Source organism: Schistocerca piceifrons, chromosome 8 (assembly GCF_021461385.2).
Source record: "Schistocerca piceifrons isolate TAMUIC-IGC-003096 chromosome 8, iqSchPice1.1, whole genome shotgun sequence".
NCBI lineage: Eukaryota > Metazoa > Arthropoda > Insecta > Orthoptera > Acrididae > Schistocerca > Schistocerca piceifrons.
This window is the reverse complement of record NC_060145.1, coordinates 328,786,146-328,811,116: the sequence shown is the minus strand read 5'-3', so window position 1 is coordinate 328,811,116 and position 24,971 is coordinate 328,786,146. Positions and strand designations below refer to the sequence as shown.

Genomic DNA, 24,971 nt, shown 5'->3' with positions numbered 1-24,971 from the left:
AGTTTCACATAACTTTTGGCACCCTTTTCCAGTTGGTAAGATCATTGTCCATGAAAGGCAAAGGTTCAGGTTTGAGCCCTGTTTTACACAAAGGGCTAATGTTTCAAGAAGTTTCGTTTTTGGTAACAGTCTAAAATTGTTGTTACAGTGGATTTTATATAGTGTGTTAATTTTCACTGAAGATGTTGAAATTTTTTGAAAACTACACATCAGCTCAAAAAGAGTTATAATTTCAATTTGTTTGTGTCAGAGGTGGACATCAAACGATACCACATTCGACTCACCGCCCCAACCTGTGCATGGGTGACAGGCGGCAACTTTGAAATTTTCAATGGGAGTCCCCATTTGTAATTGCTAATTATGGTTCTACAGCAAAATCTACATATGTTTTGTCTGAAACATTTTCTTTATTTCATCACGGTTGGCACTGTAATTGGAGAAATAGAAATGGGTGCGCAATCATAATTTATGACATGCTACTCGTTGAATGTCCAATGGCACGTGGGACCCCACCTTCATGCCACAGGGGTAGAACGGGCTGGTATTTCATAACTTCTGATTGGAACCCCCATTCGTAACATTATATTCCTCCGACATTTCGAGCACAGGCTACTTGACATGCCACTGTGTCCATGTAGCGAACTATGATGTATCATAACAGGTAGTACACTGTGACCAGAGCTTACATATTGTTCAGACATAGAGCAGGTAGTAACTCTAAACATTACAATACTTGTGCAGTGTTCATTGCCTGCACACCTACCTATCATTTGGAGAACGGACGTGCAAGGGGGTGATGGATATTGCAACCACAGAAGAAACAACTGAAATGATCCTAATTTACAGAGAATGTAGGAGAAATGTTGAGCCTGCTGTTGCCTCATATGCTGAGCATTTTCTTGAGAAATCTTGCTCTCTTTCCTTATTTTACAAGGTTGTGAAAGCCATTGTTTCTGATGACAGGGTACATATTGGTAAAAAGAAGCAGACCAAATATGTTACGGGAGAAGCAAATGAAATAGCTGTGCTAGTGGTAATACCCCATAAGTCACAAATAAGTGTGCAGCAATTATACTGTGATTCTGGTATGTCCATAGGTAGTATTACCACAAACTGCATCATCATAAATATCATCTATACCACTTGTTACTGCATCGAGAACTTCATGGCACCGATTTCCATAACTGGGTAGTATTTGTGAATGGGCATGTCAACAAATGCAGATCACCCTCACTGCCAAGGCATTATTTTCTGATGAGTCTACCTTCACAAACTGTGGTAGCATTAACTGGCATAACATGCATTACTGGAGTGTAGATAATCCTTACTCATACAGCACGTTGACCATCAATATCCTTGATCATTTAATGTGTGGTGTGGCATCGTGTGGAACAAACTCGTTGGTCTGTACTTTATTGATGGCAAATTGAATGGACACAAATATTGAACATTTCTGAAACAAGAACTACTGATACTGCCGCAGGGTGTTGCCCTGGATATTTGACAATGTTTGTGGTATCAACATGATGGTTGCCCAGTGTATTACACAACTGAAGCATGGGAGGTATCAGACCCTGGTGCATGGATTGGCAGAGGTGGCCCTATTAATTGACTCATGAGGTTGCCAGATTTGATGTCGCTGGATTTCTTTCTCTGGAGATATTTAGAATGTGATGTGTACTAGCAAGGCTGTGAAGACATGATCAACTGCATCAGAAATGCCTGTGCTGATATTCACACAGGTATGCCTCTTTCCTGTGTACGGGCATTTGAAAAGCTGATCACTAAGTGTATTGAAGTTGGTGATACAACATTTGAACACTCACTCTAATTGTAAAAGTAGAGTAGCGTTCGCATCAAGCCATGGCCGCAGTGGTGCATCGAGCAATCACTTGTCCAATATGTCGAATAGGTTTTCCAAATAGTAGTTATGGAGTACAGCCTCTTATGGAGTACAGTCTGTCCTACCCTTGCGTCATTGAGGTGGGGTCACTTGTGCCATTGGATATTCGAGAGCCATTGCGTAGCATGTCGTTGTGCACTCATTTTCATTCCTGCTATTACAGTGCCATCTATGGCAAAATGAAGAAAATGCTTCAGACAAAACATGCAGATTTTGCTGTAGAATAATAATCTGCAATTAAAAATGGGGGTTCAAATTGAAGGTTTCAAAGTTGCACCCTGCCACCCATGTATGAGGTGGGATGGGGGTCGAGTGTGGTATCATGGGATGACCCCTTCAGAGATAAACAAATTGAATTATAACATTTGTTGATAAGATGTATATAGTCTTTGGAGATTTTTCAGGGTCTTCAGTTAAAGTGAACATCCTGAACATCTCCTATTTTCTCTTATTGAACTGTAGTAAATGCTTCACAAAATTTCATAATCTATGAAATAGTGTAAACTGCTGAAAGAAATATTAAAATCAAGGTTGATTTTCCCTCATTTTTTATGTAAATGGTCAGAGTATTACTGTTGATTGGCACTAAATGTTCCTGGGCCGATACACTAAGATTTGCAGCCAGGTTCTGTACCCAGATTCTATTTCCACAGACTAACTTTATTATCTAAGAGAAATAAGTGAATATTTTGTAAATAATTTATTGTTTATTACAGCCTCAAGTCATTCAAACGGCATCATTACTGCTTTTGATTTTTTACCAAATTGTCATTGGATAATATATTTAAATAAAGGAGAAAAGAGAATACTAAAATACTAGGAAACTAAATTATAGACCATACTAACCTCTATACACAACTATATGTGCTTGAATATTTTACATAGTAACTCATGAAATGAACAGAGCAAGAGAGGTACTCACAATGTAAACGTATCTGTGCTTTGAGTTTCGTAACTGAAGGCTACAGTGTGCTATGTAATAATATAAAGTGTCAACAGTTACATTGCAGTAATGTTATAAATGTATTCAAGTGCCTATAGTTTTATGTAGAAGTTTGTGTTGTAACACTGTACAGTCTCAGAAGTAACTCCAACCACCTTTTATTCTGTTTCCACACGCAGAGGTCCAAAATAGGACTGAATGAAGTACAGAATAGTACAAGAGCTCATACCTATAGAACATGTCAATATAGGTGAGCATGCAATAAGCAAGAAAACATACTTGAGGCCAAGGGCCCAGCACCACGGGCTTATATTGGGCTGTTGTGCACACGGCACATCGCTTGCTGTGTCATCTGTCCAGGTCGCAAGGCTATCTCTCTAGGCAGGCCATGGAACCACTTCTATCACACATTGTTCCATTACACGAACTCACACTGCAGGGCTACAACACTCCTTCCCCCTTGGGGAAAACTGTTCACTGTGGAGATGCCCATGTCTTCTTCAGTGGCAGGTGTCTTGCTGTCACAGGGAAATATGGTCTCAAATAGCACGGGTGTGGACAAGCATGTCACCCACTTCTCCAAGAGGGGCTGTAAGGGAACATTGGTGGTGATGGTGCTATGTACATGTCCACATCAAGACAGGCACTCGGTGATAGACGCAGCAGAGAAGACGGCAGTGGTGATAGTTGTGATGGTTTCGCCAAAGCAGTCTGTGGAGATGGAGGTGGCTCAGCACTGACTACTTTGTCCAGTGGTGGCAGCACTCAAGAGTGAAGACGGCATCAGAGCTGAAGGAACTTGGACTGCACCATCTACATGTACATCTATGTGATTACTCTGCTATTCACAATAAAGTGCCGGGCAAAGGGTTCACTGAAAATTTAAGTGCTCATTTTTCCCACGCACCATTCAAGAGTGGAACGGTAGAAAGACAGTTCTACTGTTCCACTCTTGAATGGTGTGTGAGAAAAATGAGCACTTAAATTTTTCTGTGTGAGCCCTGATTTCTCTTATTTTATCATGGTGATCGTGCCTATGTAGGTGGGTGCCAACAGAACGTTTTCGCATCGGAGGAAAAAACTGGTGATTGAAATTTCATGAGAAGATCCCGTCGCAACAAAATACACCTTTGTTTTAATTATTGCCACTCCAATTCATGTATCATATCTATGGCACTATCTCCCCTATTTAGTGATAATAAAAAGTGAGCTGCCCTCTTTTGAACTTTTTTGATATCATCCGTCAGTCCCACCTGATGCGGATCCCACACCACACAGCTATACTCCAGGATAGGGCATAGGGCAGACATGTATGGTGTAAGCAGTCTCATTAGTAGACCTGTTGCACCTTTGAAGTGTTCTGCCACTGAATCTTACACACTTTCTTTTATTCAGGGTCAATTGCCATTTTTTTATCTAAATCATTTTGCAATTCATTTTGGTCATCTGATGCCTTTACAAGATGGTAAATGACAGCTTTGTCTTCAAGCAATCTAAGGGGGCTACTCAGATTGTCTCCTATGTTGTTAATATAGATCAGCAACAATAGAGGGCCTATGACACTTCCTCAGGGAGCGCCATATATTACTCCTGTTTTACTCGATGACTTTCCGTCTATTACTGCGAACTGTGGCCTTTCTGACAGGAAATCATGAGTCCAGTCGCACAACTGAGGCAATATTCCATAGGCACGCAGTTTGGTTAGAAGGTGCTCGTGAAGAATGGTGTTGAAAGCCTTCTGGAAATCTAAAAATATGGAATCAGTTTGACATCCCCTGTCGATAACACTCATTACTTCATGAGTATAAAGAGCTAGTTGTATTTCACAGGTATGATATTTTCTGAATCCGTGCTGACTATGTGTCAGTAAATCATTTTCTTCGAGGTAATTCATAATGTTCGAACACAGTATGTGTTCCAAAACCTTGCTGCAAAATGATGTTAGTGATATGGGTCTGTAATTCAGCAGATTACTTCTATTTCCTGTCTTGGGTATTGGTGTGACTTGAGCAATTTTCCAGTCTTTAGGTAAGGATCTTTCTGTGAGTGAGTGGTTGTATATAATTGCTAAATATGGAGCTATTTTATCAGCATACTCTGAAAGGAACCTGACTCACCTACAATCTGGACCAGAGGCCTTCCTTTTATTAAGTGATTTAAGCTGCCTTGCTTCTCTGTGAATATCTACTTCTATGTTTCTCATCTTGGCTGTTGTTCTTGATTGGAATTCGGGAATATTTACTTCGTCTTCTTTGGTGAAGGAGTTTTGGAAGACCATGTTTAATAACTCTGCTTTAGCTGCACTGTCATCAGTTACTTCACCATTTTTATCATGCAGTGAAGGTATTGGGTGCGTCTTGCCACTGGTGTGCTTTATGTATGAACAGAATCTCTTTGGATTTTCTGCCAGATTCTGAGACAGAGTTTCGTTGTGGAAATTATTAAAAGCATCTTGCATCGAAGCATGCACTATATTTTGAACTTCTGCAAAACTTTGCCAATCTTGCTTTCTTTTAAATTTTGCATGCTTTTCTCATTGCTTCTCCAACACTGATCTGACCCATTTTGTGTACCATTGGGGATCAGTACCATCACTTATTAATTTATGTGGTATATATCTTTCAATTTGCCGTTGATACTCTCTCTTTGAAATCGTTCTACATCTTTTCTGCACTTATATGATCAGATCGGAAGGAGTGGAGACTGTCTCTTAAAAGGGCATTAAGATGTATTTTGTGTTTCTTTTTGATGGTTGTAGTTGTTATGGTATTTAGTGTAGCAGCAACTCCGTTTTGGTCGTTAATCCCCGTAGCCATTATGATACTTTCTATTTGTCCAGGATTGTTTGTTGCTATGAGGTCAATTATGCTTTTGCAAGCATTTATGCTTTGAGTGAGATCAGTTGTTCAAAATAATTTTCTGAGAAAGCATTCAGTACAATTTCGGATGACGTTTTATGCCTGCTGCCAGCTTTGAATGTATAATTTTTCCAGCATATCGAGTGTAGATTGAAGTCACCACTGACTATAATTGCATGAGTGGGGTACCTATATGAAATGAGACACAAGTTTTCTTTGAACTGTTCAGCAACTATGTCTTCTGAGTCGGGGGTCGGTAAAATGACTCAATTAATAGTTTAGTCCGATTGTGAAGTAGAACCTCTACCCATACTATTTTGCAGGAACTATCTACTTCAATTTCATTTGAAAAAATCCTTGAGAGGGCCATATCCATAACCGCTGTGGATGACGTCCTGCCACAGTACAGAGGATATCACAACCCTGAGTGTTGTCTCTTCAGTAGCCATCAACCTTTTACATCAGCATGTCAGTGGCATTGTGGCTTTGCCATGTCGTGCACTGTGGTGGGACATCATGAGCCTTCTGCAGCTGGACCATTGGGGTGTTTCTCATACAAAATTACTGGCCTGCCGCCACATAGTTTGGCTAGGTATTGACAGCCAGATCATGCATGTTACGACACGCTGCTAAGAGTGCATCACCTGTCAAGCAGCGCCATCGGTCTCTCTTTCACCATGTCCTGTCCCACAGTGCCCCTGGGAGTGTATTTATGCTGATTTTGCAGGTCTGTTTATTAACTCCTTTTGGCTTGTAGTAGTTGATGCTTTCTCAAAATTTCCCAATGTGATTCATTGTCTATCCATGTTCACAAGAACTGAGAGCTGGTGATCGAGAACGTAATAATTGAGCATAAGATCCACGCACAGTGCAGTGGTTTAACAGGCAAATCTTGGCAGACAAATCGGCTGTGACAGCTTCAACATCTAAGCGAAAACACAACAGTTCACTCTGATAAAATGTTGGATTGGGAACAATCAGCAGTTGAGAAATAGCATCTACATTAGTGTTTTGTGCTGTGGGTAGAAAATGAATCTCATAGTTATTGCATGAAGGCCCACTTTGTCCGGTAAAGATGTCATAGGATTGAAAAGAGAAACCAAAGATTTATGATTGGTAATCAAATGAAACATATAAACATGTAAGAAAACATGAAATTTTTGGACCATGTACACAATATTTAGGGTTTCTCTTTGTCTGTGAATAGTGATGTTGTGCCTGATTTGGAAGTGTATGCAGTGGGACATTTGGATCTGTCAGCATATTTGTGCACTGGAACGGCCCCAAGGCCATTCCGGGGAGTAACTTTGGCCAAAACAAGATGTTGGCCTGTTTGGAAAGTGACCAACCAAGGTACCGAGTGTTATTTTGACCTTAATAGGGTAGAAGTACACTTGATGGTAGGCGAATAGTGAAAAGAAACATCTTTATGTAAGAGAGCATGAAGTCGCAGGCCATTGTGACTCATCAGTAAGAAATTTATGGTAGTACACAATCTTTTTGAGAAAGGCTTGCAACTCTTTGACGTTGATAGGGTGTGGCAAAGCCGTAATGGCATTGACATGGTGATGGAAATGGAAATGCTGTGTGACTATGGCCTCACATCGGGTAGACTGGTCGCCTGGTGCAAGTCTTTCAAGTCGACACCACTTCGGCGACTTGTGTGTCGGTGGGGATGAAATGATGATGATAAGGACAACACTACACCTAGTCTCTGAGTGGAGAAAATCTCCGACCCAGCCGGGAATTGAACCTGGGCCGTTAGGCATGACATTCCGTCACTCTGACTACTCAGCTACCAGGGGCGGACATTGACATTCTGATGTAGTAAAGGGTCGATGCCAGCATGCAAGACTTCAAAACAGAGGTAGACGGCTAAAAAAGTTGTGATTTGTCTAAGTTACATTTCAAACCAGTGGCCTGTAGCACTGTGAACAAGGCATGAAGGTTCTGCAAATGTTTATCGTCTGAGGAACATGAAACCACAAAATCATCGAAGTAGTTAATGTGCTCCGGCATGGAGGCCATCATCCAGAGGAAGTTGTAAATAGGCTTCTGACAAGCCTATTTTGGAAGACTATTGGGCTCCTTTAAGCTGTGCAGAGTGTTTATGTGGTTGGGGTAAGGAAATAAGTGTCAATAATAGAATCTACAGACACTACAGAGTCTAAGGTTGCCATTAGGTTTTTTGACAATTACAAGTGGAGTAGACCCTTCACAAGAGGGGTTAGGTGTGATAACACCCAAAGACATAAGTCAATCTAGTTCTAATTTGACTTGCTTCTGTGTGGGCACAAAAATAATGGGACACGCTGTCGGTTTCATTGTGGTGTGAGCTTTGAAAGGAGTAGGACACCCTAAACCTTCTGAAAGCAGGGAGGAATATTCCAAGCAGAGTGCATCCAGTTGTCGATACAGAACTTGATTCAATACCAGATGCACTTCGTCAGAAATAGAGAACCAAAAAATTTTGAAGGCATCTAATCCAAATAAAATTTCAGTGTTGGCATCACCCACTACTAGAAAAGCCAAAGGCCAAACAATTGCATTGTGCAATACAGAAGTAGAAAACTCTCCCAATATGAGTATTTGTTGTTTTTTATAACTCACCAACCATCAAGAGACAAGGGACAACACTGGTGATCCAAGATCTGATTAAGTTTGAGAGTTTAACAAAATCACTGCATGCTTGTGTACACTTGCACTTTTAACATCTTGTCTATCACACATACTTCAATACATAATTTGTTTAGGGCTACCATCATTTGGGAAACACTCTTCACATCCATGTTCGTGTTTGGTGAAGGAGATTGAGAGCATATACACAGACGCAATATGCGCCCCCCCCCCCCCCTCCCCATCTTCCTTGTTTTCTTTACTATGGTTGCATGTCATCCAATGCTTTGGACATGCGGCCCTCATTTGTTGAACAAATCAGTGAGTGCACACAGGCACTATTGTGATGCTGACCGCTGCTGCTACTTAGCTTGGCACTGTTCCATGTGGCGTGGAGGCTGCGGTTGCATGAATGCAACATTGTCTTCCCTCCTGTGAGCTAACCAAAAGCAGCTGAGGAGAAGAGCAAGCAATAGCAGCTACTTCACACTCTGTCTATTTAATTTCCTGCTGCCGAAGATACTTCAAAAGACTGAGCAATGTTAAGAAAATTCATGAGACAGATTTTCACATTGTGAAGCACGTTCATGAACTTCTCTATCCGGGGCCAGACATATTACGGCATCATGAACCATCAAATCAGTATAAGAGTCCCTGTGGGTCTCAGTAACAAACTGGCAATGTTAGCTAAGCCTATGAAGTTCTTCTGCCAAAGCTGTGTACAGTGGTTGTGACCACTTTTGACAACGGTAGAACTCAACACAAGTAGTGATAACAGAGAGCAACTGACACATTTCATCTAAAGAGAGATTGGTAGGCTCGTGAAGATGAGCTAGCTGATATAAAAGGTGATAAACATGAGATTAAAACCATGCCAAAAATAAAGCCTTACATATCACTGGGATTGTGAACTCCAGAAGGTTGAAAATGTTGCTGAAGGTGTTTTTCATGTGCTTCCCAATATTCCTCAGAATCGTCATATGGAGCAAACGGTGGGGGTTGCATCAGCAGTAATGGAACCTGTTTCATCAATGAGGCTGCGAAATTGTTTGGTGCCACAGTGAGAGCCTGATGATGGTCAGTGAGAGCTTGCTGTTGTTCAGCAAGAGTTTGAGGTACTTCTTCTATTGACATGTTGGCTGTATATTGAACCAAAGAAATGAAACATGCAGAGTAGAATCCTACACTTCTCGACAAGTATGTTGTAATGTCATACAGACACAATATCAGAAGTAACTCAACCAAGTTTTATTCTGCTTCCACATGGAGAATTCCACAGTAACACTGAATGAAGTATACAATAGTACAACTATAGAACACTTAAATATATAGTCTCATAGGTGAGCATACAATAAGCAAGTAAACATAAGTGAGACCAAGGGCTGGTGGGCTGGGTTTATATTGGGCTGTTGTGCTCATAGCACAGCTCTTCCTATGCCATCTGTCCAGGTTTTGAAGTGACCTCTCTTGGCTGGCTGTGGAGGCACTTGTATCGTGCACTCTTTGGTTACACATACACCATAGGGTTAAAACAGTTATGTTTGCTTTGATTTTAATTTCCTAGTATTTTACTAATTTATTTTCTTTCTTAAACAGGTCATCTAATGTCTTGGAAACAAGTCAGAAGCTGTAATGATACCATTTGAGTAACATGAGGCTGGAAAATGTATATGTGTAAGACACCATTTGATTCTTTATTTGACAAAACTGTTATTGTGTATCTGAAGTGTACCAATCATTTGGTATATCATTTAAAAATGGGACCAAAACATATTATTGTATGAAACCCACGAGGAAATCTTTTTTCCATTTCTAAAACTATGTGTGAACAGGATTTCAATAATGTTGCAAATTTTGTCTTCCCAACTTGTCTCTCACTTTAATTGTCAAGAGCCATCGTTATGGCCTTACTTGTCTTATTGTTGAGTTTTCCCTGATATGAAATCATCTGAATTATTTAATAAAGTTTCTTGATGTCTTATCTAACTGTAGGTATTAGTTTGCCTCTGTCCGCAAAGAAACAACATGTGCTTTGTCCATTTAATGTGCTGATAGCTTCTTGCCATTATACCTCAACATAGTGTAACAAGTTCTTCACTATAGGCTATTATTATGGCCCTGAAGCATTCAGTTACATTTTATGTCAGGAAAATAATAGGAGATACAAAAATGTTCCATATGAGAGATTTTTTTGGAAAGGGAGGGGGGGGGGGGGGGGGGGGGGAGGAGATAATGTGAGCTGAAAGTATTGATTCAGTTGAAGTGGTATGGTACTGGTATCTGTCTTTGAAGCTGGAATCTAAATAGCTGACATGATGAAATGTATTCTCATATACCGTAGCATGTCCATTAGTAATATGTTTAATGATTTCAGTACAGTTCCCTGTGTTTTTTTAATGTTATTGCTAGTTCTCAGAGAGAGCAATTCAAGTTTGATAATGTAAGTGCTCCTAAGATGCTTTCACATAATACATATCCTTTAGTTTCCAGTATGTGAAACATATGGATCAAAACTGAAATTAGTTTGTGCTGTCAGTGAAATTTGGAAAAAATAGAGGTACTTGCACAGCTATTTTTTCATTTTCTTCTGATGACCCTTCTGAAATGTCAAATGTGTATCTGTATTGTACAGATGACTGTAATAAATGCTGTTGTAGTGCATGTTGTGTTTTGTTATGAATAAATATGGAATGAAAACCAAGGAGAAGATGGAACCAGATGCCAGATCATAGCCTACCAATCATAAATAACATTATCTGATAATTGTCTATCATCAACAGTGTGACATATCATCATGCCACTGTAAGTGCATTTGACGTTTAACTCAAGGTAATGTACTGTGAAGAGAATCAGAACCTCAGCATGTCTCTTTCCTTTACCACTCAAAGTTTTGTAATGAAAATTTCTTCCAATGGCTGAATTTGAACTGAAGAGTCTTGGATTGAGTGCCATATACATTAGCATGCTTGGATGTAGAAGTGGGTTGGATATAGATGAAATGTCCATGTTTTCCCATTGAGTTCATGATATTGTGTCATTGGTTAGAGGGAGGAGACAATTCATTGCTTTACCACCAGAAAAAAGAAAAAAGACAGAAAAATAAACACTGCAATTAGTTATGAATTTAGGTCCTTCAGAAACTGAGATCTGGATGTGAGACTTGACCCAATTTGCACTTTTCTCATGACATCCTGAAAGTCATGGACCTTGAGAGTCAGGTAGATGCAGTGTTTCTTGATTTCTGAAAAGTGTTTAAATCAGTGCCACATCTATGCTTAATATTGGAGGCATGATCTTACGGTGTATCAAGTGAAATTTGTAGGCTTATGAAGAAAACTTGTAAATAGTTCAGATTATGCAATTGTGGGTAGCAACAAGATGATACTTAACTGACTCATATGTACTTATTTAATGACTTTGAATAGATTCCAAATGAGATAGTGGTAATAAATCCGGAGAAAATATGCTAAGTCTGAGTGGAGATAGTGTTGTAGATTACGACATTTTGTTTTGTACATTGTAGTAACACCTATTGGGGATGGATCATTATTAACTCAATCTGTATGAGATATGGTGAAGACCTAACATTTACACATATACTGGTGACCATGAACTGTGTAACCTACCAGTCCTCCTCACCTGAATTCTTGTGAAATAAATTTGATTCATTACTAGGCTCAAAACTGACTACTTCCAAGATGAAAACTACTCCTTGATCATTTGTGTTTGACCTCACATTTAGATGAAGATGAAGCCAGTGATGAGGTTTTCAATGTTTTTGTTAGAAAATCTATCTCCACCAAAGATAAAATTCTAAATAAGATACTGATTCAGTGCAAGATATTTAGATTGCTAGAATTTTACCATCTTATAGGCAAAAAGAAAAAAGAAAAAGTCATGAAATCACTTTACCAAATAAAATAACAAACTTTTTTAATTTTTTTGTCGTATTACCTGTGTGTATGAGAGGCAGAAGGTACAGGTATGTAAATTTTAGCTAAAAGTTATTAGAATTGTATATCTTCTCTGTAAATCAGCACGGGAAAAGAGGGGAAAAATGATAAAAAGGAGAACAGAGAAGGAACTCCCTGCTGAGAATGGTCTACAAATGAAAAGTGGTATGTTAGGCAAAACACACAAGAACTTCAGAGAAAGTTAATTTATTAGTGTTCAAACAAATTTCGGGCTTGCAGCCAGTCGTCGTTCAATACTTCGCACAATATTTCAACTGGGCACCTGCCAGTCATCTTCGGGTGAGCCGTCGCAGACTGGCGATAAAGTCCTCCGCTCCGCAATATATAGCGTACTGTAACTATTCTGCGCATGCGTCGAAAACTTGATAGATGAACCAACACTGCCCGCTGGCAGCGCCCTCACTGGTGGAATAGTGGAACTCAGTCGCCCTCTGCGTTGCTGTTTGCCACGGCCGTCAACGCACTCTGTCATCTTTGATTTGAGCAAATCGTGGAGATGATGGGATTCCATGCACTTTCCAGCTGGTAGCCGCTGTCATGGTTTAACAGATTTTTCGCCAGTCATATTTCTACGGATTCTTTAATAATGGAGTCCCAGAAAGACGTTGCTGTGGACAAAATCATTGTTTTCTCATACTCCATTGAATGTTCAGTAGAAATACAATGTTCAGCAATAGTGGACTTGCTTGGCTGCAAAAGGCGGGTGTAACGTTGATGTTCAGTGCAGCGTTCTTTCACGGTGCGTGTGGTTTGACCTATGTAAGCCATACCACATTGGCACGGTGTCTTGTAAATTCCGGCCTTTCGTAGTAACAGATTGTCCTTAACTGATCCCACAAGGTCCGCAATCTTCGATGGTGTGCGGAAAACCACTTTTACCTGAAATTTTCGGAGGATTCTTGCTATTTTAAATGAAGTGTTGCCAACGAAAGGAAGAAAAGCTAAAGATAGTTCCGGCATGTTCTCCTCTTTATTCACTGCCTGCTTCTTAGTTTTAACTGTTAGTGCCCTGTTAATCTGCAGGATGGAATACCCATTTTCGCTGAATATCGTCTTTAGATGGGCGAGTTCTTGAGATAAGCTATCTAGATCTGAGACAGTATGAGCTCTATGAACAAGTGTTTTAAGCAAACTCGTGGTTTGCGATGGGTGATGCGGACCTTGTGGGATCAGTTAAGGACAATCTGTTACTACGAAAGGCCGGAATTTACAAGACACCATGCCAATGTGGTATGGCTTACATAGGTCAAACCACACGCACCGTGAAAGAACGCTGCACTGAACATCAACATTACACCCGCCTTTTGCAGCCAAGCAAGTCCACTATTGCTGAACATTGTATTTCTACTGGACATTCAATGGAGTATGAGAAAACAATGATTTTGTCCACAGCAACGTCTTTCTGGGACTTCGTTATTAAAGAATCTGTAGAAATACGACTGGCGGGAAATCTGTTAAACCGTGACAGCGGCTACCAGCTGGACAGTGCATGGAACCCCATCATCTCCACAATTTGCTGAAATCGAAGACGACAGAGTGTGTCGATGGCCGTGGCAAACAGCAACGCAGAGGGCGACTGAGTTCCGCTATTCCACCAGCGAGGGCGCTGCCGGCGGGCAGTGTTGGTTCAACTATCAAGTTTTTGACGCATGCACAGAATAGTTACAGTACGCTATATATTGCGGAGCGGAGGATGTTATCGCCAGTCTGCGATGGCTCACCTGAAGATGACTGGCAGGTGCCCAGTTGAAATATTGTGCGAAGTATTGAATGACGACCGGCTGCAAGCCCGAAATTTGTTTGAACAGCCAATTCGCCGGGAAAATTTTAAAATTCACAATTTATTAGTGTTTTTTTAATAACATGGTACACTAGAATTTTATAAGAAGGGTTTTCAGCCGCAATATGGACAAAACTTTTAAGAAAAGACTAATAAAATGTTTTGTACAGTGTCCTCTACCATGGTGCTGAAACGTGGACAATGAGGAGGAAAGATAGAACAAGGGTGGAGACTTTTGAGATACAGACACGGTGGAGGATGGAAAGAAGTAATTGGATGGATATAGTGTAAAGATCCTAAGAAGAATTACTGAATGTAATAAAAGAAGGGAAAGAAAAGTGGATTGGACATACATTAAGAAAGAAGGAGGGGCTTGTAAAAACAGTCATAGAGGAGTGTATGGAAGGAAAGAGGAGGCAAGGGAGAAAGAGATGTGCTGGGTGACTACACATGCATCAACATTAAGAAGGAAGCATTGGATCACAGGAAATGAATTTGGAAAGGATCTGAGAACATAGTAGAAAACTGTTGATGGTAATGATGACGATGATGATGATGATGATGATGATGATGATGACGACGACGATTAGGAAGATGAGCAGGTAATAACCATTGAAACATTTATAAGAGGTATTGCATTTAGTAATGAATTCATTGTCAGCAGGTGCAATCAGTTGCATACTGCTCACAATAAACGTAAGATCTGGGCTCAAGTCTTGACCCAACGCACACATTTTTCTCATATGACATCCTGAAAGCCATGTATCAAAGCAGTCATGCCGAACTCAATATGACACCTAAAGTTACTATCAAAAGTACAATCATATTGTGTTTTGAATGAAATTTAGGCCTGAGTAGAGGATTTCTTGGTGGGGAGGACGTAACTGGATGGAGAGACATAGACAGATGTGAAAGTGCTCCAGGGATATGTTCATTTTATATATTAATTATTTTTCCCAACAATATAAACAGTAACCCCAGACTTTTTGCAGATGATGCAGTTATCTATAATGAAGTACTGCCTGAAGAAAGCTGCACAATAAAATTGAATCGGCTCTTGATAATATGTAAAAGTGATGCAAAGATTGGCAACTTGCCTTAAATGTTCAGAAATTGCATAATTGATCACTCCAAAGAAGAAAAAGGATAAAAAAGTATCCTATGATTACAATATCAATGAGTCACATTTGGAATTGGTCAATTCATTCAACTACCTGGGAGCAATAATTTGTAGGAATATGAAATGGAATGATCGTGTAAGTCCAATTATAGATAAAGCAAGGGGCAGACAGAGAAAGGAGATTGCTTACAAAACACACTTGCAACCAATCCCATACCAAATAGGACTAACAGGGGATACTGAATGTGTACAAAGAAGGGCAGCATGGATGGACATTGGGTTGTTTGGCCCATGCGAGTCTGTCAAGAGATGCTGAACAAACTGAACTGGCAGATGCTTGAAGAGAAGCACAAACTATCCTGAAAAATAGTCGATAAAAATTAAAAGACAGTTTTGGTCACATACACACATTTATTTAAAACTGATGACCAATTTCAATCTGTTAAAACCATCATCAGATTATAGTCCAAACGTAGCAGGTGGAGATGACACAGATCAAGAACCCTTGTGTGTGGCATGGACCTCAACTGCTCTTGTGCACATATGGTTCCTGCTACATGTCACCAACTCATTAAACAGGATTTAGTCCACCACTCACAGATTCAAGTCTGTGCCATGTTTGCAGAGTATATAATCATGAAATTGTGTATCAAATTAATGTGATGAAAGTTTCACAGTATGAAATCAGTATTATGAAAAAGAAACTGTAAAAAAGAAACTGTTTTGCACAGAAATGTTATTATTCAGTAATAGAATTTTTAGATGGTGATAGGTCTGTTTTATCTGGAAAATCCTGGCTCTTAATGTTGATAAATGTATGTTAAGAATCGTTAAGATTTTTGAAGTTGTACTTAGTGTCTGTTAATTATGTGACTCGATTTTGAATGAATAATGTAAACTAGTTGAAACTGCAATTTATTGCATGGTCTGATTATCTCCTATACACCAAATTTGTGATTTAAAGGTGTGTTCTCTGCCACTGTATAACTGTGTGTTGTCTGCCCCACACGAATTACTACCCACATAGTTCTGTGTGTATGTCCATCCCTGAGTGCTCACCTAGAATTTGATGTCCTAAGCTAATCTAATATGTTCTAGTTTTTGTTTATGTGCCTATCTGCTGCCCTGTGCCTCCACTATTCAATTTGTTGTTTTGTTCACTCATTACATACTGTTTGTATTCCACTCAATATTTTACTGTTGTATTATGTAAGTGATTAAAATTAGTTATAATTATATAACAAAGTGCTCATTCTGAGTCAAATTTCACTTTTGTTACATGTTACATTTCGCCTTGAGAACATGACTTACAAATGCGCAAGTGAACTCAACTAACGTTTAAGTAGGTAATGTTCTGAATGGATGAAAACAGAGATTGATAAGAAAGACTACCACTGACAGTTATGATGAAATAACAAGCAGCGCATGTGCATAACATGAATGAATTGGAATATTGCTGTCTTGTTATCAGCTTATTAATTGTTTTCAGAAATACACACACATTTCTGCTGCTGCTAATATTTTAGCTTTATTTTACACTTAAACTATAGAAAGTAGTGCATACCCTATCTCTCATACTGTACCCCAAGAACTAGTGTGATATTGGTATTTGTTCATTATCATTTGTATTTTATTGGTCATCTATACTTTCTGTCATAAATGAATTTGTGAGTGAATTATTTTCCCCACTACTTTGTTTACAAATTTGCTTTGCCTATTGAGCAATACGTCTTTCACTCATAGAAATAAAGGCTCATTATTTCCTTGAATATGTGAATGTTGTGCTTCAGTAAATAAGACAGATGGGCAACTGCAGCTAATAATTAAAACTTTGTGATAATTATAAAATACATTCCGAAACTAAAGAGGTGATTTTTTTTTTTCCCGTACAGGAGGAGCTACTGTCTGATCCACAACAACGATTTGCGCGAATTATTTGGTTGTACTACTTTTGTATGGACCACACTACACTTTTCAGTTGTCTAAGACAGCTCCACGCGCAAGCAGCTCTCGTACCACCACGTGGAGCAGCTCTCTGCCACTTAGTGCGAGAATTGTGTGGGAAACCTCGTACACTCAAACAGATTGCACGTGTGGCTGTTTATACTGCACTCGGTCGCCGTCCTGGAACTCATGTTAACAAGCTGCCACTGCCCGTCACACTTCGTGAATACATTCTCAACTTTGAGCCATAAATTGGTGTTCTTTGTAGCTCCTGGAATTTTGTAGTCTGCTGTGAATTCTGGTTTCTTCCAAGTAAAGTTATGTATGATATTGAAATGGCTGATTAATTACAACATTCTGTACTAATATAATAAACAAACAATTAGTACATAGTGAAGTGATATGTTTGATGTACAAATTCTGAAGACATATTTGTAATATTGTGCTGTTGGAAATGAGAGTGTGTATAGGCTACTGTGCTAAAAGCTTTGTGTGAGAGCATTTTGTGCAACCAGTCAGTGACTGACTTTGTCTGCTGAACTGTCCAAGCAGTTGTTAGACATGGGCATAAAGGAAAGAGCAGTTTCAAAACAATTATTGGGTGACATGGTTTACTTAGTGGTGCTCACTTGGCTTTTCCATTCTATTTTTTTACCATGTGCTTGTAATATTAATCCATATGAGCTTTATTTCTTGTTTCCTGTTGTACCACACTCTTGGAATATCATGGAACATCAACTTTCAGATAGAATCTCTCTCTCTCTCTCTCTCTCTCTCTGTGTGTGTGTGTGTGTGTGTGTGTGTGTGTGCGGGCGCACGCGCACTTGTGTATGTAACGGACCCGTTGTAACTACACTAATATTGACAGGTCAGCACCTTGTTTTTTGTTCTAATGGAAACCATATGGCCATTATCCGTATATGTTTTAGTGTGCTTTCTTTCAGACATTTTTAGTTGTAGTTATGTTTCTGCTCCTGCAGTTAGTTCTTTATGCTTACATATTTCAGAGAAAAATTTTCTACTATTCTACTCTCAGGTTCAGGAATTGCAGAAATTTTTGACATTTATTGTTTTAAAGGTCTCTTTCTATTGAAATTAATCATCAACTTTGTATCATTTCCTTCCAGTACTTTATAATTTCATGCTACCTGATTTATCCATTGTGGCCACTCCTGAAATGCTCCTGGAGATCTGCTTGGTTTTGGAGGCATTAATTAATTTACTCTCAAATGTCTCAGTTTTAACTGTTTACCTCGTTAAGCTATATTTATGACACTATAAATGTAAGACTATAAGACTGTTCACTTCATGCTGTGTTTATTTTCACAGCGATTTTGTTTCATAATTCCTTTTACGACATAAGTGGTGCAGTTATGTAGCCAGTCCAGAGTTACATTGAGTTACATTGTCTTGTTCAAAGAAGTTTTCAATGTTGTTCTGGCCTTTCTTTTTCAATAATTGTAATAGAGTTATTGGCAGATTTTAAAAAAATGATATTTATAAGTTTTTTGATAACTGAGTCACCTGTGGATCAGTTGTTGGGTTAGTGTGAATGTAGACTTTACCCACATATACTGCTGCTGAAAAACTCTGCATGTCCACTCATCTAGCAGCATTGAGATACTGCAATGTTTCAATGAATATCATTGTCATAACCTTGTGAAGTGTTGAGATATTGTGGATGTTCTGATATTTATACTGGGGACAAGCGCAGTATCATGACATTTCCCAAGAATAGGATGAGTATGACAGTTGTCAAAACCTTGCAGTACCTCAGCACTGCCACCCATGTGGGATAGCTTTTTGTCCATTGTCAAATTCATTTGTGTCGTGAAAATGATTTTCGCAACTGTCTTCCTCCCCAGATGGCAAAAATCCCCTCCGTCCCTGCTGTTCCCCAGGAGATTCCCAGTGGAAATTAGTCAAATTCATTTTTATCTGAATATTCATATCATTTTTAAGACAGACTGAAACAAGAAGAACCTTATCTTCAGGAAAATTGTTTCATATTGAAATATTTTAGGTTTGTGATCTATACTAGTCTGTTTATAGGAGAAAAGTGAGAGATAGCGTTGCTAATTATTTTCCTTTGCACATAAAGATTTCATTTTTGTTTTTTACTTTGAAACGGATAATTCTACTTATAGTAACATGCTGTGACAGTAGTAGGTCAATAAAGGTTATACAAGATGACAGTAGCAAGCATTGCTGTAGTGTTAATGACAATGCAATTGTTTTGTGGTTATTTGAATTACTTCATTTGGAATCAAACATGTTGTGGTATCACTGTTCTACCACATGTTTAAATTTCACTACACACTCAAATGCATCTCATTACCAGAGATCTTTTCACTTCTGTTACATAGTTTAAGTCTTTCGACTTCTTACAAATATCGGTAAAATATTTGTATACTTGCCAGTTGGTAATAATATATCTCATATTTATTAATGAATAATTTAACAAGTTTGAAAAGGATCTATGTCACACAGTGGTTTGTTGAAGCTATTGCATGTCTTTAAAAGAAGACATTGTTATCTAATTGTGGCCCTCCTCTCTCTTGCCAGTATTATTATTATTATTATTATTATTATTACATTTATTATTAATAGCATTATTTCACAGTTAGTCACCCATTATTGTATGTTCTATGAACTTGTCACAAACTTCTCTGAAATGTGTTATTCACTGTATATCTGCCTCTTCTTGTGTGTTTAATCACTCAGTTTGCATGAAGAAAAATACCTGTTATACATCTACACCTTTCTTTTGTAACCACTCATCCATAATTAGAAATAGCAATACACTATGACACACCTTCATTTGTAACTATACCCATTTTACAGTTTAATTGTGTCATATTTTCTCTGTCTGGTTATCTATATTTACTTAATTTTAAGTAATTTTTAAATCTCTTTATGAAAATATTTGGCAAACCATGACAGTTATAACAGTGGTTTGAAAAAATTGTTTTCTTGTGTAATTTTTATGGAAATGTTTGGTCTTCAGTTATTGTCTCACTTCTTTGTGTTGATGAGATTCAGAAATGAGGAGGCACACCATACTGTGTGCATTGTATACGATCCTTTTTCTTATTTTTGGTGGAAAACATATTCTTTAATCTAGATCTAGTGATCTGCCTTATTGGTATCTTCTGGTTTGTAACTTAATAACTCATTTCTGTCGGCTCTATACATTGCTGAATCATTTTTGTACATTATGGCACACCATCTTTTGCAGTCACCAAAGCACTGCCTGCAGAATTACAATTTTTAGTTACATTTGGTCATATTGAAATTCTGTATTGATGAACTAACCATAGAACTGTAATGTATAGACATCAGCTTATTTTTTGTCCCCTTTAGTTTCAATTGGTTATTATTATTATTATTGTTACTACTGTTGTTGTTGTTGCTGCTGCTTGTTGTGAGCACATTAGATCATGTACAGGGTGTCACAGACCTGCTGTACCAGCCTCCTCCCCCCCCCCCCCCCCAAAAAAAAGTCCAAGATTTTCTTGAGTAAATATGATTTTTGCATACAGTTAAATATGAGCTGAAAGATAAATACCACGTTACTTGTTATGTGCAGAAAATGAAAGGAAATTAATGCAATTTTTAGAATTCCAAATAGAAGGGTTTTTTGATATTACTATTGTTCAACAGAGGTCTCATAATTGAACTTTATTTCCCTGGAAATTATAGGAACTTAAGTATAATAACGATTAATTGTTTTTTATTATGGCATAAGCATTCATGGGCACTTAGTGTAAGCCATCCGAAGAATGAAACCTTTATATTTATTTTTAGCAGTCATCTCTTCTCCACAACTTGTTACTTCATGGGTGATGTTTTAGGCTTTCTGAAACTGATTTCAGTTTTGTCAGTTTCAATGTTTATATAATCTCGTGCTGTGTTTAAACATATTATCTGTGCTTCACAATGAGTTGTTTATCTTTGTACTTTTTATTGAACTTTTGCTTCATGCCACTGCTAAATGTCCTGCATTATTTTGTTCTGCCCCCTCTACTCTTTCCCCCTCCTTTCCAGTAATCCATTACTCTGGAGGATGACTGTTCAAATATATGTCCAGCTATCCAGATTTAGGTTTTCTCTAATTTCTGTAAATCCCCCAGGCAATTGCTGGGAAGGTTCCTTTGAAAGGGCATGACCAATTTCCTTCCTCATCCCTGACACAGTATGAACTTGTACTCTACCTCTGGTGACCACATTGTTACTGAGATTTTAAGTCCTAATCTTCCTTCCTTTTCCAGTAACCCATAATTAAATAAGTAATTAATGTACAGTGTTAGCTGTATTAAACTGGCTCTTAAATAATGCAAGCATTACAATCCAGTAACATCTCTGTCCACAACATTGAACTAAAATTTGAAATGTTATGCTTTAGTAAAAGTACACTACATTAATAGTTTTCACATCATTTTGAGAAAACAGTGATTAACAGCCTGTAAAAATGGTTGAAAAATCATTGTTGATCACAGCTGTATTAATTAGTTTATTACATAGCCACTGTCAATCATAAACACACCATCCTCAGATGTACTGTGACATCATAACCATCTGTGTGACAACCCATACCCACTATGAAGCATTAGCGTACAGTAAATCTGCGGTGAGGTGCACCACAATACTCATTGTATTTTCATGTGCTTCACCACCAATTTACAGTATGCCATACTTGTTCCTGATTTATAACTAAATGGAGATGTTGATCTGTAAATGATGCTTGACAGTAGTTATTGGTTTTCACACACATGATTATGTTGTCACAATTCACCAGGAGATGGTCTGTTCAGCATGGACACTGGTTGTGTAATGAATTGATTAATACAGCTGTGAGCAACCATGATTTTTCAAACATTAATAGTTTTACTATATAGTGTGCATTATTAATTTGATCCACTGAAGAAATGTGTGAAAGGAACTTACTAATTAAAACCAAGAAGCCAATAATTTGTGGCATTTGTTAAATTTGATGCCAAAGGCTAGTGATTACAAAATTCCAGAAACAGTTCCTGTAACGTATATATAAGTGCAAGAAGATGCTGAGTTGACTGACAAAAATGTTGAGACTGATGACCAATGATTAGAGCATTGCTGCGCTAAATCCAGTTGCTGTGTTGCAGTTATTTGTGCCAAGTCACCAATTTTGCACTACCATTTATGACTATCTATCTGAATGATAATGTTAAGCCTAGAGACATCCAAGTACTTGGATATTATCTTGAAAAGCACTCCTGAAACCAATGCTATTGATTTGCTAGAAACATCAGCATAAAACATAACAACAAAAATTTCACATTTCTGGAAGAATTTCAAGAGAACTGTGCTATTATTAACTCTTAGATCATGCAAATATTGTGTGTGTGTCCTAATATTATAGTATTACATGGAATGTGGTTTTCATGAATACAGATAATTATGAATGAATTGTATTGCTACAGACCAACACAAATGTGTATAATAAGAATACATAGATAACTGAATACTTTATAGAACACCTTATAATTTCCTTTCCATCTCAGTTTATTGGGTATCACTGAATGAGGATTTTATGAGTGGGTTACCTTAATTACAGGTGTTGATTTGATTCTTGTAATAGTATAACTTTTTTTCCAAAATGTCATTCCTGTGACCCTTTCACTGTGAGTCATAAAAAACCTTATGTGACTATTTAGATGTGCTGTAACCTGTTTTTGGTATCATAATATTGTCTCATTTTGAAGTAGATATTGTCAGTGGCTTCCACTATTCATTTTTGATGAAGTGTGCTATCTGCTACACGTGGTGATGCTTTTAGTTGTCAAACTACAGAAAAGAAAAAGGTGTACTATTTTATTACAGGAAACTTCAATTGAGAGTCATTCGAAAGTGGTACATTTTTATCTGATTTTTATTGACGGTCCATTAAATCTTGCTTAGGTGGTAGCCATACATCCATCTTTGTTGTTGTTGTTGGTTCTTCTTCTTTTTCTACTACTACTACTACTACTACTGCTGTTCCTTCAGCATTTCATTTTTCTTATGGTTGGTAATTTAACATTTATTGAGGCAACTTTTCTTGAGCATTCTCTGTAAAGGGGTGCACCATTTGTTCATTTATCATTTCTTTTAAACTCCAGTTAGCGTTCTTTCTCTACATGGCACACTCTCTCTTCTTGTCATTGCTAAAACTGATTTTAGAGTAATGTTTCTTGAGCCTCAATTGTTCTTTGTTGTCTGTGAATACATCCTTCATATTAAACATAAAGGACTCCTGACACCATACATAAGAGTGCAGAAATTAAATATATACTGCATAAAAGGATGTTAGATTTCTCCTTTAGTTGTCTGTGGTCCTTGAGACAACCAATGTACAAGATTGTTATCAGAAAAGTGATACAAGAAGTCTCATTCCTCTGCTTTGACCTTTGAGCTTCATTTTGTAAGTTCAGTGTGACTTGAGTGCAAAAAAATGACAAACTCATGAAATTTTTTATCATAAATTCTTAATCTGGTACTGAACTGTGGATGGAAGCTATCCAGATGCTGTTGGCAATCCAACTTCTACTAAGTACACAATTTGCAATTATGTACATTTAAATGCTGTATGAATGACACTGCACAGTATTACAACTTTTCATTGATTTTCAGTCATACTGTAAGATGGGACAACATAAGGGACATGTTGAGTGTGGGATAAGATTTTGTTTTTGGTAAGAAGACTTAAATGATTAACATTAGGAAGCTGTGAATTAATCCTTTCAGTGGAATAAGGTTTTCAGGACAGTGAAGGGTGGTGAGGTTGAGGTAAAGTCTTGTTTCCTGTACATAACTGTTACTTCAATAACAAAATGCTACATTGTAAAAATAGAGGTGTTTTCAGAGTTTGAAATTTACAAGGTAATTACCATTATGCCAAACAAAGACATTTTGTTTTTTAGAGTGTCTTTATGAGTGTCATTTTTTTAACCTCTAATAGGTCTTAAAAAAAAAAAAACAAGTGTATATAAAATGTATTTTATTGCTAAAAGTATGTATACTTACGGGTACTTTTCGGCATAACCACTGTAATGATCGAGGCATTTGTCATACCTGTGGACAAGCTTTCCAATGCACTCTTCATAAAATCTTGCTGCCATAAATTGAATGAGTGTTGATATTACCTTAATCTTCATCAATAGTTTGGAATCACAGCCCTCCTAGTAATTATTCTGTTCTGGAAAAAGATGAAACTCACCTGGTGCATTGTCAGGACTGTATGGCGGGTGATCAGAAATATCCCACTGAAATTGCACAATGAGCGATCGGGTTGCACTAGCACTGAGGACGGGTGTTGTTATGGATCAGAACAATTCCAGAAGTCAGTATACCTCTTCATTTGGTTAGACTGGCTCTCTACTTGTTCTTTGATGAATTTTTGGTGCACTATTCTCTCTGCTTGCAGGGAACAAATGATGGGTCTTATCTCCATTCACAGTTAATTGGTGTAACATTTTATGAAGAGGGTATTGGAAAGCTTGTCCACAGTTATGACAGATGACTCAGTCGTTGAGTGGATTATATCAAAAAGAAATCATACTGAATGTAGCTTTTAGTAATAAATTATTTTTTGTGTATATTTTTCTTTTATTTATCAATCAATGAAAAATCCAGGATGGAAGGTAACCATATTATGAGAAGAAAAGTTGCTACTTGCCATATAGCAGAGATGCTGAGTCGCAGATAGGCACAACAAAAAGATTCTCTCACAATTATAGCTTTTGGCCGTTAAGGTCTTCGTCAACAGTAGACAGACATACATGGGAGCGCGCGCGCGCGCCACACACACACACA

General features: G+C 38.0%; 1 protein-coding gene across 1 annotated transcript in view; it reads left to right on the top strand.

The window, feature by feature from the left end:
• LOC124711806 (ankyrin-1) overlaps nt 1-17,843 on the top strand; it is a 150,749-nt gene extending 132,906 nt beyond the window's left edge. The window contains exon 10 of the mRNA XM_047242029.1: nt 17,087-17,843. Coding sequence (XP_047097985.1) covers nt 17,087-17,389 — 303 coding nt within the window. The 3' untranslated portion in view covers nt 17,390-17,843. The remainder of the gene's footprint in view (nt 1-17,086) is intronic.
• Nucleotides 17,844-24,971: the final 7,128 nt, after the last annotated feature.